We start from the raw sequence: 16,687 nt of genomic DNA, 5'->3' as shown, positions 1-16,687 counted from the left end.
TCCCCACACTGCTCCCCACAACGCTCCCCTCGCCGCTCCCCACAATGCTCCCCTCACCTCTCCCCTCGCCTGTCACACACAGCTCCCCTCACCACTCCCCTCGCCTGTCACACACAGCTCCCCTCACCTCTCCCCTCGCCTGTCCCACACCGCTCCCTGTCTGGTATTCGCTGGCACCCTGCCCCGGGGGAGAAAGGACCCCCTCCCTCTCTTGGGCCGGTGAGAAGCTGACCTGTCCACACTGACATCTGAAAACCACCCCACCCCAGTGGAAAATCCCTGCGGGACAATCGGCTCCCGAACAATGACCAAACCGCAGGACAGACTGCAGGTTTCACCTGACCCTGGAAAGCCCGGACTGCCACCAGTTTCGGCCAGCAACAATTGCCTCAGAAAAATATAAAACCTTGCCCCTGCCCAGGTTTGGCGAGGCTTCTCCTGCTCCCCTCTCTGAGCCGGTGAACCCACCTGTGTGCTCCCAATAAAGCCTGTTTGATCTGGTCTCTGTTTGGACTCACGGTTTTTCCTTGCAGCGGCGTAAAACCTAAGACTCCCCACACTGCTCCCCACACCGCTCCCCTAGCCTGTCCCCTTGTCTGTCCCACACCGCTCCCCACACAGCTCCCCTCACCTCTCCCCTCGCCTGTCACACACAGCTCCCCTCACCACTCCCCTCGCCTGTCCCACACAGCTCCCCACACCGCTCCCCAGACCGCTCCCCACACCGCTCCCCACACAGCTCCCCTCACCTCTCCCCACACAGCTCCCCACACCGCTCCCCAGACCGCTAGCTCCCCACATAGCTCCCCACACAGCTCCCCACACAGCTCCCCTCACCTCTCCCCTCACCTCTCCCACACAGCTCCCCTCACCTGTCCCCTCACCTCTCCCACACAGCTCCCCTCACAGCTCCCCACACAGCTCCCCACACAGCTCCCCTCCCTGTCCCACACAGCTCCCCACACAGCTCCCCTCACCTGTCCCACACAGCTCCCCCAGTAGCTCCCCTGCACCACAGCAGGTGCCCAGAGGGGCTCCTGGCTGTGGCCCCACCTCCTCTGCCTTTCTGTGCCTCAGGACCCTAATCCCACCCTCAAACCTGCTGCCCCCCACTTTATTTGTATGCGACCCCAATATCCCAGCCTATGCCTCAGCCCCACCTCCTACAAGAAGCCCGCTCAGCCTGCCTTCATGTATGTATGTACTTATTTATAAATATATTTTTGTTGACCTCAGAGAGGAAGGAAGACAGATAAAAACATCATGATGAGAGAGAATCATGGATTGGCTGCCTCCTGCATGCCCCACATTGGGGATCAATCCCGCAACCTGGGCATGTGCCCTGACCAAGAATCAACATGACCTTCTGGTTCATAGGTCGACACTCAACAACTGAGCCACCGGGGCGGGCTCAGCCTGCCTTCAAATGATGACCTTTAGCAGGGACATGCTCTGCCCCAGGCCCTCTCCTCGCTCCATCCTGAAACCGCCAGCCCTCACTCCAATGAAATCCGGGCTGAATCACAGACATTTGCTGGATAAACCCACTCCTGCTTCCCAGATAACCTCTCCTTAGCATCTCCTTAGCAGGGTTAAGCTGCCAGGCAGACAGGTAACAACTGGGCTATGCAGTTATTAGGGCAGATTTTAAATGACAAAAGGATGCGTCTTAGAATAAAGCCCACTTGAAAATCAGCTTCTCTCCAGCTCACTCATATCCTGCTCCCTGCGCAGCTCAGGGTGTTGGAGGAGCGTTGCCGTGGCAACCAGAGGCCCAAGCACCTGAAGCAGGAAGTGGAGGGTGCTGCCTCCCCTCTTTCAGGCCCGTGGAGTGGCCAGCATGGCCCTCATCAGCTGCAGAGATGGGGCAAAGGTCCCCCAGCCAACATTCCCACCCACTGTGGGACGCTGGGGGTGAGCTGATCTGAAGGGGGGTGGCAGCCCAGGAGCCAGCACTCAGCCTGCCTGTCATCACCATGAGGAGCCCCGAGGCATGCCGGCAAGGACCTACAGGCACTTGGCAGGGGCCTCCCACACGTGACTGAAGGGCCCAGCCCTGGTTCCCTGACCAGCTGGGAACCCCAACAAAGACCGTTCCCACTGTGGTCACGAATGGCCCAGGCCATGCGGACCGCCCAGCCCCAGCCCTCCACCAGCCTCACAGCTCGGGCATCCCCCACAGGCATCCGACACCCTGGACATGACAGGGCACACCTGGCCCAGTGTGTCACACCGTCACCGTCCACCCTCTGTGATGCCACACACAAGCCTTTGAGTGCCAATGTCTTCAAACCACGTGGGTCACCCTGCCTCTCAGCCAGTCACTGAGCCTGCTGTCATCTTTACGACCAACCGTGACCCTAACCTTCCGTCACAGATGAGCTGGCAGTCCCGCCCCATAGCACACGGACCCTCAGCTCCCAGGGGACAGTCCTGCCCACGCTGTGCCTGAGGGCTGCTCCTCAGTGCCACCAGACTCACACCCGGCACCACACACACCGTCCTCCGGCTGGTCCCCCTCACCAGTCTCAGCGCCCATCAGAGGACCCTGGCTGCCCCTGCACTGCCCTCAGCCAGCTCCGCCTCGTCCTGCTGAGGGTGCACCACGCTTCCCCTCCCGGAACGGTCATTGGTAGAGACATCTTTCTCTCAAGTGCACAGAGTGTGTGACTGTGAGTGCACACATGTGTGTGACTGTGTATGCATGTGTGTGGCTCTGTGTGTGTGTGGCTGTGACTCTGTGCGACTGTGTGTGTGTGTGCTGTGTGTGGCTCTGTGTGTGACTGTGTATGCATGTGTGTAGCTCTGTGTGTGGGCATGGCTGTGTGTGACTCTGTGTGTGTGTGTGTGTGTGTGTGTGTGTGTGTGGGTGAATGGATGTGCATCCGTGCCAAGTGCATGCCAGGCTTTAATGCTGGTTAGATGAGTCTGTGGCTCCTTCACATCGTGAGTGCTTCCAATTGTGGCTTAACTTTGGGGATTCCAACCCAGGGCAACAGCCTGCCCCCGTCCTCCATCCTAAAAATCCCCACAAGAGAAGGAAAGGGTCACGGAAAACCCAGGCCTGCCACTTGCATGAGCACCAAATAAAACTGATAAACCCCGAGTTATGAGCCCGCATGCCCCTCATATCTCCCTACAGGGGGCCCAGCACGCCCGCTCCACACCTCCTCCTGCCTCGCTGTCTGCTCACGGCCTTGTCCACTCCTGGACTGAGAACACTCTCTGGCTGTGCCTCTCTCCTGCCTCAGCCACAGTCACACCTGCCCTGCGGTTTGGCTGATCCCAGGGGCTCTGGGAAAATGCATTGACCCTCCCGCCTCACCCAGGACCACAGTCTGACCCTCCCGCCTCACCCAGGACCGCAGTCTGGCCCTCCCGCCTCACCCAGGATCTCAGGCTGACCCTCCCGCCTCACCCAGGGCTGCAGGCTGACCCTCCCGCCTCACCAGGCTGGCCCTCCCGCCTCACCGGGCAGCAGGCTGGCCTCCAGGCCCCACTGCGCTGAGACTACACAAGCAGCACTTCGGCACTTTCTGGTTGACAGTCCCAGCCTCCTGCCCACAGTGCCATGAGCACCACACAGGGCCTGGGCCACCGCGGCGGGAAGAGGGGCCGTGGCGCCCTGCAGCTCACCTTACGCATGTCTTTGCCAAAGGTCTCGCTGTAGGTCGTGCCGAGGATTTCAAACTGGACGTAGGGGTTCGAGCGATCCTCCCGAAACTCCATCACCCCTGTGAGGCCGGTGATGTGACCCTGCAGAGAGAAGGACAAACCATCGGAGAGTTAGGCAGACATGGACAGGGAGGGCAGGGGAGGGGACCCCATGGCAAGCAAGACAAAAGTGGTCACCGAGAAGCGAGTCAGCAAGGTCTGGGGGCACGCCTGCAGTCCTGGGCCTCCCAGTGGCCAGCCCTGCCCAGGCCCTGGCTCACGGGGAGCCCCTCACGCCTGCGCCTGTCACTGATGCAGTCAGCAGGATTACAGGGCCTGCCTGTGCCACACGCGGTGCTGGCCGTGTCCCCTACCCCCTGGAGCTTACAGTCTGCCCCTACACCCTGCCCCATGGGCTCACTCAGCTTGAACCATGTGGGACATCTAAGGTCAAGAGAGCACACACGCAGTCACACTTGTCAGACACAGGGTGGGAGCGGCAGGGCAGCCAGCACCAGGGTGAGGCCGAGCCCAGCTCAGGCCTGAGTGTGGCCACCTGTGCGACATAGCAGGACACCTCTCATCTCCCGCTTTGGCCTGGAGTAACTAGATCCCATCAGGTCCTCCAGGAACACAGAGAAACTGCACAGCATGGTGACTGCAGGCGGCACAGTGGGTGCGTGCCCAGTGCCTCTCCCGTGGCCCAGTGGGCTCTGTACGAGCAGACAGAGGCTGGGCTGCCCTGTGGTAAGACCCTTCTTTCTTCAAGTCTGGGAAGGGCTCTCATCCAGACATGACCTCCCCTAGACGGTGAGCTGGGAAGGACCCAGAGGCCGAGCTGGCCCAAGAGGGCCCCCAGTCGCTGTAGCAAACAGTGCTCGCTGCTCCTGATTACAGCTCCCAGCACTGGAGATGTCCTTGCATGCTCTTCTGAAGCCTCTCAAAGCCAGTCCACTCTACCCAGCCTCCTGTGGCTTACCCAGTTCTCTTCGAACCCAGCCTTCCACCGGGGGTGCTGCTCAGCATTCACCACCAAGTGCAGAGAACCTGCACATGCACACTGGCACACACCTCAGTGAGCATGTCCCCACCTGTGGGCACACATGCACGCACACACCTACATACCAGGCTAGCACAACCACATACACGTGTGTACACACATCCAGATGTCCACGTGTGCATATGTTCACATGCATCTGTGCACACATGCATACACATACAGACATGCACACACATAGACACACCCAGATGAACGCACCTGCACACACGTGTGTATGCACATATACTAGTACATACGCACACCACACAGCAGAGGTCTTGGCTGATCAGCACATGTGCTGCCACTGAGTCGTCCTCTCTCACAGACAGCACACATGGGCAAGGCAGCTGCTCCCCCGTCTCCTGAGAGCAGCTCCTGTCCACAGCAGTGCGGTCCAGATCCCAGTGATGCCCAAAGCCCTGGATAGCACCGAACTCTAATATACCATGTTCTTTCGTAACCCCCATACCCATGAGAAAGTTTAATTGATAAATGAGTCACAGTAAGAGACTAACAGCCATAACCATAGTAAGTAGAACAATTATAACAACACAAGTATACCGCAATAAAGTATGGAAAGGTGGTCTCTCTCTCAAAGTACCTTATTTTACTGCACGAACCTCCTCTTCACGTGACAATGTGAGATGCTACAATGCCTATGTGAGGAGATGAAGCAGGTGCTCAGAAGGACGTGCGACTTACAATGTATAAGTGACGTATTTTTGGAACTTTCCATGTAATACTTTCTAACATTCGTTGGCCACAGGTAAGTGAAACTGCTGTCAGAGAAGCTGTGGAGAAGGAGACTGCTGTCTTTGTGACTCAGCAAATTACTTAGCCTCTCCAATCTCCTTATGACAACAGAGACAACAGTAATAACACACAGCCAGGAACCCTCGCTCACTCCTCCTCAAATGCTGGGGCCAGAAGCGTGGCAAGGAGAGGCCTGGGCAGGGCCTCCCTGCAAGAACTCCGTGCCAGGCCCCCCTGGAGGAGGCAGGTGGGGTGGGGAGGGCCTGCGGTGGGCCCCGGCCCAGGAGGGTGTCCGTCTCACACACCTTTTTTATCGTGTCCAGCATGGACCGCCCGCCGTTCCATGGCTTGGTGGACTTGCGGATGCAGTTGAGGCTGGCCATGCTGTGCCACTTCCTGTCCTCCAGCTTCCTGTGGAAGGCGTTGGCCAGCATCAGCACGCTGTCGTACAGGTAGAGGTTGGAGATCTGCGAAGACAAGGCAGGGACACCTTCGCCACGGTGCGTTTCCACAGAGGGAGAACCAGTGGAGGCTGGGTGGCCCAGGGTGCCACCCTGCGAGTGGGACCCAGGCTCTGTGCTGCGACCCTCTGGCCCCAGGTTTACCCTCACAACCCAGGTGGGCTGGACAGATTGACTCGCCCCGTGGCAGGAACTCGAGCTGATCAACCAGAGAACCAGAGGGATCAGCGCCCTGTGCAGTCTCCCAATCAAAGCAGAAAGGGGAGGGGCACAGGCTCGGGCTAAGGATTCAGAGGGGAGAGGGGAGGCCTCTAAGGGGAGGCCAGCATGATGCCAGGGCAGGGCTGTGCAGAGGAGCAGGACCGGGCGGGAGGGACTGCCCAGATTTCTGATGAAGAACCAAGGAGCCAGAGCAGATACACAGACTAGGGGGTGGCAGTAAAACTTCCACCACAGAACAGGCAGCACTGCATTCGCCTGTGGCCACAGCTGGCCGAGCGGTGGGAAGGCCTGAGGACAGCTCCAGTGTCTGCAACTCGCGCAGCGCAGGGCGGAGCCCCAGAGGAAGGCAGGGACTGGGCCTGCTGAGCCCATCAGGCGCTAAGGAGGAAGAACACAGGTGACCTCAGGAGAAGGACTCCACTGGAGGAGCCAGGCCCAGAAACCACTCTCCTGCCTTGGTCCCTGGGCTGGGGGTGGCGGCCTGAGCGACTGTGCTGTGGTGATGGACATTCCAGACACAGTGGCTTCGCTGCCAGTAGGGGGATGCCTTGGGGACTTGCGACTCTGAGAAGGTGACCTCTGCTGAGCTGTGCCCAGTACAGCCGGTCCTGGAGGAGACAGCGGTGGCACAGCCCTAGGAGCGCTGGGCGAGGGGGGTGCGCCAAGAGCTGAACCACAGCGGGCTCCAGGCTGGGCCAGGCCTGCCGATCACTCTCCTCCCACCACGACTGAGAGCCCTGACCCGGGTGAGCCGAAACCAGCAGCTGCCTTTGGGGGCCCAGTGGGAGCTGCCGTGGGCAGAGCGCAGCCCTGCTCTCAGGTGTTGCCCCTCCTGCCAAGGCCCTCCTGGGCTTCAGGAGGAGCCCTGCTGCCTCCCAGCCTCCCCCATCATGCCCCAGAATTCCCCTTGCACCCCAACTCCTCCCTGCCTTGTTCTCAGCCTGCATACACTGGGTACCCCCAAAACACAGTCCCAGACAAGGGCCTGTGATGGGAACCGTCCTGCACGGTGAAAGCAGACGTGGGCCAGGGAGCTGCAGCGGGACACCAAACACCCTGTCCATCACGCCTGCCGCCACCTGATGCCGCCGGTGCGTCCCTGTGCCCTGCCCACTCCTGCCGAGCCTGGCGCTGTCTGCTTCAGCCCGTGAACTTGTGGGGGGCACAGCCATGTGGGCCACAGAGACTGTGCTCCTGGCACCTTTCCATGCTGTTGGGGTGAGAAACAGATGAAGGATGGACAGGAGGGACCCGTGGGGCAGGAGGGGGGCCATGGGCCAGGAGGGGGGCCATGGGGCAGGAAGGGGGCCATGGGGCAGGAGGGACCCGTGGGGCAGGAGGGCGCCATGGGGCAGGAGGGGGCCAGGGTAACCAACCACCTGCTGACTTGACCAGAACCGCAGGCCAAGGGGAAGCAGGCACGTGGGCACCTGGGACCTTTTTGGGGCTGCAGGGCGCAGGGGCCTGCCTGCCAGCAGACGTGCCTGCCCCCGGGCCCCCCTCTGTGCTACAGGAACCAGGACAGAGCCCTGGCCCCGCCAGCCCGGGCAGCCTCCTGGGAGAGAAGCGCGCAGCCGCGCTCAGGGTCCTCTGGCTGCAGCATCACTGCTGGCGGGCGCCGCCCCTGGGGGCACAGAGCCAGGAGGAGAGGCTGCAGAAGAGACTGCAAGCCTCTCAGAGGGGCTGGTTTTATTTTATTTATTTTCTGAAAGGATAACTCAAAGCTGAGAGTCCTTGATGATGTGAGGATTTCTCTACTCCAGACATTCACGGCTCTCCCAGCCACCCACTCACAGCCGCCGCTCTTCACTCAGGCCCTGGACTCACGTCCACACTCATCCACCACACACACACTCACACACGCACATATACACACTTTCACACACACACAGTCACACACACACACATACACATACACATACACACACACATACATGTACTCACACACACACATACAGTCACACACAGTCACACACACATACACACCCACTCACACACACACACATACACACCCATTCACACACACACATATATACACATACATGACATACATGCACTCACACACATACACACACATACACATATACACACTCACACATACACACAGTTACACAGACCAATGCACTCACACACATACACACACATACACATACACACACTCACACATACACTTACACACACATACACTCACACACTCACACATATACACACATACACACACATACACTTACACACACATACACACACATATACACTCACACATACACATACACTCACACACATATACACATACACACTCACACATACACTTACACACACACTCACACACATGCACACATACACATACACACACACACACACACACACACACAGGGCAACACCGCCCGCCGCTGTGGCCAGACCAGCACCCGCTGGGACTCCCTCTCTCTCCACATCCTAACTCACAATGAACTGGGTACTTATCAGATGTGAGGATGCAGAGAGGCCTGCGAGGAAAGGAAAACACAGGATGTGACTCAGAAAGCTCCTGGGCCTCCCAGGTCTCCGCTGGGGACACTGCCCACACCGCACTGCCCTGCCCGCTCCCCCCACCCCTCGCCGAGCTTCCTGAGCAGCGGGGACTCTCCACTGTCCTAGATGTCTCCTCCACACTTTCACTATCTCTACCACCAGCCCCAACCACGGGCACGGCTGGTGCTTAATGTGTGCTTGATGGCTGGATGTTTGGTGGATGGATGGATGGAAGGATGAACAGCTGAGTGAGTGTGATGGGCGAGTGCGTGTGTGTGGGGAGGAGCTGGGGAGCTGAGGAGCTGGATGGATGGATGGACGGATGGATGAACAGCTGAATGAGTGTGGTGGGCGAGTGCGTGTGTGGGAGCTGAGGAGCTGGATGGATGGATGGACGGATGGATGGGAGATCTCCCGATAGGAAGGCACACTTGAACGTGGTTCCCAGGAAGAGAAAATACAGACAGCAGAAAAAAGACCTGTTGCTCCGCCTGTGACTTGGGAGGGAACCGCCTTCGTTCAAACAACAGTTTGCTTCTCATTTACAGCCACTCAGAGTGCCCTCCTGACCCCATGCGGCCGCTCCATCCCTGCTCCCTGAGCTGCCTCACTGCCTCTGCCTCAGAGGACGCAGACACTGTGGCGCCTGGGCCCCTCCCTGCTCCCCCACCTCAGTGTCCTCATGCAGGCAACCCTCGACCCACTGGGCTCACTGGTGGGGATGCAAAGGACAGAGCGCCACCCTCACGGCCTGCTGTCCAGAGAAGGGACCTTTGGGAGAAAACTCAAGAGCAGGCAGCAGAAAGGCGGCTTCTGGCTGGCTCAGTATATAAATAGAATGCAAAATGAGAGGCCTTCTGTCCGGCAGGGGAGCCGGGCCCGGGTGGGTGCGCAGGCAGAGACCAGAGTCCCGGCGGGTCGCGCCGTGCCCCTGCACCAGGAGCCGCCTGCGAGGAGAGGGCTCCCTGCAGCTGCAGGGACACCCCTCTAGGAGCCCTTGCCTTCCCCTCCATCCAGGGAAGGCGCAGCACAGGGCGTCTTGGCAAAGGACGGACAAGCAGAGCCCATGCTGTCACTACTCAAACCCTCAGCCCCGGGCGCTGGCCGTCAGGACACCGCAGCACAAAGCGACAGGCGAGAGTAGACAGAGCAGAGAGGCCACGGTGTGGCAGACAAGAGACCCGGACGCCAAGCCAAGGGCCTGGGCCCGGTCCAGAGGCCAGAGGGAGCCAAGCCAGAGGAGGCAGAGCCAGAACCAGGAGCGGGCGGGGCTGCCCCGGCCTGGGCCTCGCTCCAGGTGCTGGCAGAGCTGGGGCTGTGGGAGCCACTGCGCCTGGTGAGATGAGCACAGGGTCTGGCAGCTTCGGCCCAGCCTGCCCAGGCCAGGCGCGGTGCGTGGACACAGCATGTGCTCAGTGCACACTGCGCGAGCCACTGAGTCCCACCCACCCCTTGCTGAGGGCTGAACAAGGAAGACCGCTCTCGCGGACACTGATGATGACCAAACACGGGACCCACAGGCTGTGCGGGCAGCTCCCCCTTCCCGGGGTGGGCAGTGGGGCTGACCCCCCGAGATGCCAGCACAGGCAGCTTGTCCCGCATAGCGTCCCGCTGGGAGGACAAGCTGAGGCCCAGATGTCACAGCTTAAGAAATCCCTCCCAGGCCTGGCCTCTCTGCCGGAGAGCTGCCAGCCCAGCTGTCCAGAGAGGGGGTGCAGGCTGAGGAGGCGCAGATGGTAGCAGTGGCCACGGGTGCAGGCACTCTGCTCGCTGCTGGGTCCGGGGGGAGGGGGTGTGGATGGGGAGGGAGGCTGTCCCTACCAGCGGGTTTCTTCTTCCCAATGCACACATGCCACCTGCAGCCAGAGGGCAACCAGGTGCCCGGGAGGCCGCCTGTGCGCTGCGCCTGGCAGGGGCCCGCCTGCGCTGCCCTCTCTGGCTGCTCACTGCTCCGGCAGGGTCTTCAGGGTGGAGAAAAGCAGGGACAGTGACCAAGGCCCAGGGCGGCTCCGGGGCTCAGAGCTGCCGAGGGGAGGGTCAGCCATGGCAGCCTGAAGCCGGGAGAGCACAGAGGGCCCGGCGATACAGACCCCCGGGCTGCGCGTCAGAAAGGCTTTACTCGGCCGCACGGAGAGTGAGTCCCTCTATGGAGCCCCTGGACAATCGCAAAATGCAAAAAGGAGAAATTCCAACCCAAAAAATTAACACCACATCAGCCAAAACCTAATGCAAGGCCCGGCTCCCAACCCCGGCCAGCGCCCCGGCATCCGCCTGTCCCCCTCGGAAACACATGGGCTGTCACGGGCGCTACCGGACAATATGCCGTGGCCGCCGGGCAGCCCACGCCGCCAGGTACTGCAGGCCTAAACGGGCGCCACACGCTCCCTCTGCAGGCGGCTGTCCTGGCCACTGGGGATTCCGGGGCTGGTCACCACTTCATCACTGGCCACTGGTGGACTAGCCCAGCCCCATGTCCGCTGGGCAAGGAAAGGGGATGGGACCTGAGCCGACAGCCCTGCCCGCGCTGCAGCCCTGGCATTTTCCTTCCAGAGACTCCCTCTCCATGAGTAGGATCCCAGCTCCAGTGCGATGGCCCCGCCGGAGGCTTCACAGCACAGCCGACCACAGCCCCGCCAGCGCCAGCGGAGGCAGCTGTTCCCCGCCCAGCCTCGCGAACACTCCTGCCCTGGCTGGTCTCCGCAGAGCAGCGTCTGGGGCAGAGCCCAGAGGACAGGAGCGCCCCTTCCAGCCTCCTTCCCCACCTCAGACCAGCGCTTGGAGCCCGGGCTCCTGTTACTGCCCCTGAGTGGGTTATTCTAAACGTGTTCTTGTCTCCTGGGGGAGTCTCAGGGCCAGAGGCGAGCAGAGGTTCCTCTGCCTCCTCCACTGTCCTCAGGAGGGGGTGCCTGCTGGGGAGACGGGGAGGGATGGCCTGTGCCTGGGAGGAGCCTGCAGCCTCCCCGGCTGCTGGGAGGGATGAGTAAACAAACCCACAAGGACACAGGCAACAGGGCAGAGGTTCCTTAATAATACTGCCCTCCTAGGCCCACAAAGAGGCTCGGAGACCGCTTACCTGGTGTTCGACCCGCATTCTGCCCAGACCCGCCCACCGTCCTAATGGAGGCCTCTGGGGAGCAGGGTCTTGGACGAAGAACTCAGGGGCCCAGCATGGCTCTCCCACGAAGGGCAGCTCTCACTGCTGCGTGTGAGGCTGCGCAATGGGTGGCAGGGCACTGGGTGTGCATAGTGGGAGTGCACAGTGGGTGCGCACAGTGGGTGCGCACAGTGGGAGGCATGTGATGCCTGTGAGGGGCAGCCCAGGTGAGAACTGCCCTCCCACGTGCTGTGACCTCTGGCAGCGCGTGGTCAAGAGGAGAGGGGCACTGGGTCCCGCAAACCCCAAGGCAGGCCAGCCTCTCCACCCGCAGCCCTCCTCCACATGACACCACTAGCTCGGCCTCACCCTACACGCTGTCCCCACATCCTCCCATTGACTTTTCATTATGAGCCTAAGAGGCAGGTGCGTTCTCACCCGTCTACAGAGGAAGAAACCAAAACACAGAGGAAGAACTGGTTAGGACTGGCATCCTGGAGCTGGACCCCAGCAATCCGGCGCCCGTGCCGGCGCTGCCATGCTGCAGGGCCTCTGGGTGTCGCTCCTGTCTGCTCTGTGGGGTGCCGGGTCTCGGCAGGACAGCGAGAGGTGGGAGGCCCAGTCCCAGGCTGACACTGCACTGGCCACACCTCTGAGCGGCCTTGCCCTGTTGGTGTGGTCATTACAGTGTGGCCTCCACAGGACTCCGCACCAGCCTGCCTGGCAGCCGCGTGCACTGCACCTGCTGACCCCTGAGATGAGGAAGCGCGTGTTTGCTCCCTGGGAAGAGCCCCCCACCCCCACCCCGCTCCTCAGCAGAAGTGCAGTGTGAGGAAGCAGGACTGGTGACGAAGCAGGAACTGGGTGAGTGGACGGGGCCAGGGAGGCGGGGGCAAGGCTGGCTTGTGTTTGCAGAAGATGAAGCTCTGCAAGGAGAGGGTCTCCACAGGTCTGGCTCCATGAGTGAGGGAGTCCCCCTGCTCCTGCCCCTGTGGGGGTGTGGGATGGACAGGCTCACACCCCTGAGCCACATCCCCCACTCCTCTCCCTTCCACCTGGAGAGCAGGCATGAGCACCGAGCTGCGCTGCAGGGCCGGGCTTGGCCCTCGCCCTTCCCCACTCCCCAGAACAGCGGAGAGCAGAGTCGAGCAGCGGCGTCCAGAACAGACGCTCTTGCCCAGCACCTGCCTCTCCCTGGCCCCTGTGCCCAGGGCTCCGAGGCCTTGGTCCTGCAGGGGCCTGGGGTCCACTCTCCTGGCCAAACCCCAGACATCCTGATGGCCCCGGCGCAGGAACAGGGAGAGGGGATCGCTCCAGGGAAAAATCGGGGTCTGCTGTATTTCCGTGAGAAGGATTTCCAGTGTTTACCATCTGTTGGGGCATGTTCTCCCCATCCCCGCATCCCCCACCAAATACCAGATTACAGAACGGATTCGGCGCTTTGGCAAATGACACGTGCCCGGCCCACTCCAGAGACTCTAACCATCCCCCACGTGCCTCTCCTGACAGGCGGTGTCCCCGCCCTGCAGCGGGGCTGATACTCACTGGCAGCCACACCGGCCTCCTGAACCCCTTGACCTCACCCTCATGTCCGGCTGGCTAAAGAGGTGAGTAACCCTAAATGCTGACTGCAAGCATCACACACACACACACACACACACATATACACACACACACATTTCTGGGCGATTCTCACAAGCCCAATGGAAGTGCCCTGACATTACCCACCACAGCTCCGATGAAGTTCCCTGGTGCATGGCCTTCTTCATGGACAGTGTCCACAGCGCCCCCTGCTGCCCACACCCACAGGAAACCAGCTCTCCTCTCGGGCGGGGCACAGCCCACACCTGCGCCCTCGTGGGGGCCTGAGGGAGGAATGGCTGGGGTGGGGTGGGCCCTGCCCAGTGCCCTGGCGGCCCTGCCTCAGCATTCAGCACAGGAGCTGGCCGGTCCCTATTGCTAGCCAAGAGCCACGTCATATTATTGACTTCCCAGAAGAGAACCCAAACCAGGTTCTAAATGAGGACCCCCGGCTCCTTCCTCACCTGGCAGGGCTGAGCCCCCCAACAAACCACCTGGCGCCTTCCCCAGCCCTGCCAGGTGAGCCCCCCAACAAACCACCTGGCTCCTTCCCCAGTCCTGCCAGGTGAGCCCCCCAACAAACCACCCGGAAGCAGAAGCAGAAGCCGAGGAGCCCGAGCAGCCCAGAGCTCCTGACCCCTCAGCAAGTGGCTGAGATACAAGAGGCGCCCGGACTAAAGGCCGGGAGCTGACCCCGCAGCTGCTGCCGGCGCTGCTCAGAGAGGCTGCCCTGCGCCCGCCTCCAGGTCACCAAACAAACCCGTCACTAGAGCTGGCGGGCAGACTGGCCCGGATTCCCAGCATGGCACTCACCTGCAGCATCTGGAGGTAGCCCTCCTGGGGGTCGCACAGCAGGGAGGAGATGCGGTGGTTGTTCCTCGTGCATTTCTGGTTGTCCTTGGCAGCCGGGAATATCTGTCGGACCACGGTCATCCTGCCCAGGGCGCTGTGGACCAGATCCAGAATCTCCGGGTCACTGATTTCCTGGGGAGACAACCAGACCCACACTTAACATCCGCTGGAACTTCCTCTGCCAAAGGCCTATGAGCAGCTGAGACAAAGGGATGCAAGGGCGGTCCGGGTCAGTCCCTACTGCTTGTTTACAAACAACACTTGCCCGCCCCCAGTGCAAGCAGGCTGTTCAGCATCTCCCCGAGGCCCTGGCTCCCTGGGTCAAGCTCACACTCAGTGGTGTCAGAAGCACATGGTGTCAGCTGCCCTCCCGGTTTCTGCTGGGAGTCAGCGACCTGATCTAGGCAAGCACGGCTGGCTCCCTCTGACATCACTGACCAAAATGCAACAAGTCACTTCTTATCCTATCTAATAAAAGAGTGATATGCAAATTGGCCATCATTCCAACACACAAGATGGCCAACCCCATGTGGGCTCAAGATGGCCGGCAGGGGAGGGCAGTTGGGAGGAACCAGGCCTGAAAGAAAGGGCAGTTGGGGGCGACTAGGCCTGAAAGGGAGGGGAGTTGGGGGGAACCAGGCCTTCAGGGGAGGGCAGATAGGGGCAATCGGGCTGGCAGGGGAGTGGTTCGGGGCACTCAGGCAGGCAGGCAGTTAGGAACCAGCAGTCCTGGATTGTGAGAGGGGTCCCAGATTGGACAGGGTACAGTTTGGGCTGAGGGACACACACCCACCACCCACCCCCTGCCCCGTGCATGAATTTCGTGCACCGGGCCTTTAGTTCATTAATAATTGGATTCTTTTTTAAAAGATTTGCATACAAATCTTGAAAATACATCCATGCATTCATTCACAGCATGAAATCTACCCCATATCTCGTGCAGGTTTGTTCTGTGCTAGGCAATGGGGATATCACTGTGAGCAAATCAGGCCTCACCCCATTCAGTGATGTCCAAGGTCATCCCAGGATGAACTATGCAGGGGATACAGTAAGGAAATAGAGAGGCAAGGGAACCCCTAGTCCCGGGTGAGCATGCTGAGCCCTGATGTATTTCATCTCATGTGGTGCTCACAATAGATTAGGTGCTCACAACAGGCAGTGCTCACAACAGCCCAGTGCTCACAATAGCCCAGTGCTCACAACTGCCCAGTGCTCACAACAGCCCAGTGCTCACAATAGCCCAGTGGTCACAACAGCCCAGGTGCTCAAAATCCCCAGTGCTCACAACATCCCAGTGCTCACAATGCCCAGTGCTCACAACTGCCCAGTGCTCACAAGAGCTTAGGTGCTCACAACAGCCAGTGCTCACAATAGCCCAGTGCTCACAACAGCCCAGTGCTCACAATGCCCAGTGCTCACAACAGCCCAGTGCTCACAATGCCCAGTGCTCACAACAGCCCAGTGCTCACAATGCCCAGTGCTCACAACAGCCCAGTGCTCACAATGCCCAGTGCTCACAACAGCCCAGTGCTCACAATGCCCAGTGCTCACAACAGCCCAGTGCTCACAATGCCCAGTGCTCACAACAGCCCAGTGCTCACAATGCCCAGTGCTCACAACAGCCCAGTGCTCACAATGCCCAGTGCTCACAACAGCCCAGTGCTCACAATGCCCAGTGCTCACAACAGCCCAGTGCTCACAATGCCCAGTGCTCACAACAGCCCAGTGCTCACAATGCCCAGTGCTCACAACAGCCCAGTGCTCACAATGCCCAGTGCTCACAACAGCCCAGTGCTCACAATGCCCAGTGCTCACAACAGCCCAGTGCTCACAATGCCCAGTGCTCACAACAGCCCAGTGCTCACAATGCCCAGTGCTCACAACAGCCCAGTGCTCACAATGCCCAGTGCTCACAACAGCCCAGTGCTCACAATGCCCAGTGCTCACAACAGCCCAGTGCTCACAATGCCCAGTGCTCACAACAGCCCAGTGCTCACAATGCCCAGTGCTCACAACAGCCCAGTGCTCACAATGCCCAGTGCTCACAACAGCCCAGTGCTCACAATGCCCAGTGCTCACAACAGCCCAGTGCTCACAATGCCCAGTGCTCACAACAGCCCAGTGCTCACAATGCCCAGTGCTCACAACAGCCCAGTGCTCACAATGCCCAGTGCTCACAACAGCCCAGTGCTCACAATGCCCAGTGCTCACAACAGCCCAGTGCTCACAATGCCCAGTGCTCACAACAGCCCAGTGCTCACAATGCCCAGTGCTCACAACAGCCCAGTGCTCACAATGCCCAGTGCTCACAACAGCCCAGTGCTCACAATGCCCAGTGCTCACAACAGCCCAGTGCTCACAATGCCCAGTGCTCACAACAGCCCAGTGCTCACAATGCCCAGTGCTCACAACAGCCCAGTGCTCAAAGTGCCCAGTGCTCACAGCAGCCCAGTGCTCACAACAGCCCAGTGCTCACAACAGCTCAGTGCCCACAATGCCCAGTGCTCACCACCACCCAGG

The 16,687-nt window shown here is 60.2% G+C and overlaps 1 protein-coding gene across 1 annotated transcript in view; it reads right to left on the bottom strand.

Annotated features, from left to right (window-relative positions):
• The window catches only part of GRID1 (glutamate ionotropic receptor delta type subunit 1), a 664,185-nt gene that overhangs the window by 215,395 nt on the left and 432,103 nt on the right, over positions 1-16,687 (bottom strand). Inside the window, exons 7-9 of the mRNA XM_015566676.1 lie at positions 14,129-14,299; positions 5,752-5,913; positions 3,637-3,756 (exon numbers count right to left, since the gene is read on the bottom strand). Coding sequence (XP_015422162.1) covers positions 3,637-3,756; positions 5,752-5,913; positions 14,129-14,299 — 453 coding nt within the window. The remainder of the gene's footprint in view (positions 1-3,636; positions 3,757-5,751; positions 5,914-14,128; positions 14,300-16,687) is intronic.

This window comes from Myotis davidii, unplaced genomic scaffold (assembly GCF_000327345.1).
Source record: "Myotis davidii unplaced genomic scaffold, ASM32734v1 scaffold642, whole genome shotgun sequence".
In the NCBI taxonomy this organism is placed as follows: domain Eukaryota; kingdom Metazoa; phylum Chordata; class Mammalia; order Chiroptera; family Vespertilionidae; genus Myotis; species Myotis davidii.
Note: the sequence above shows the minus strand (reverse complement) of the source record. Positions and strands in the feature narration are given on the sequence as shown.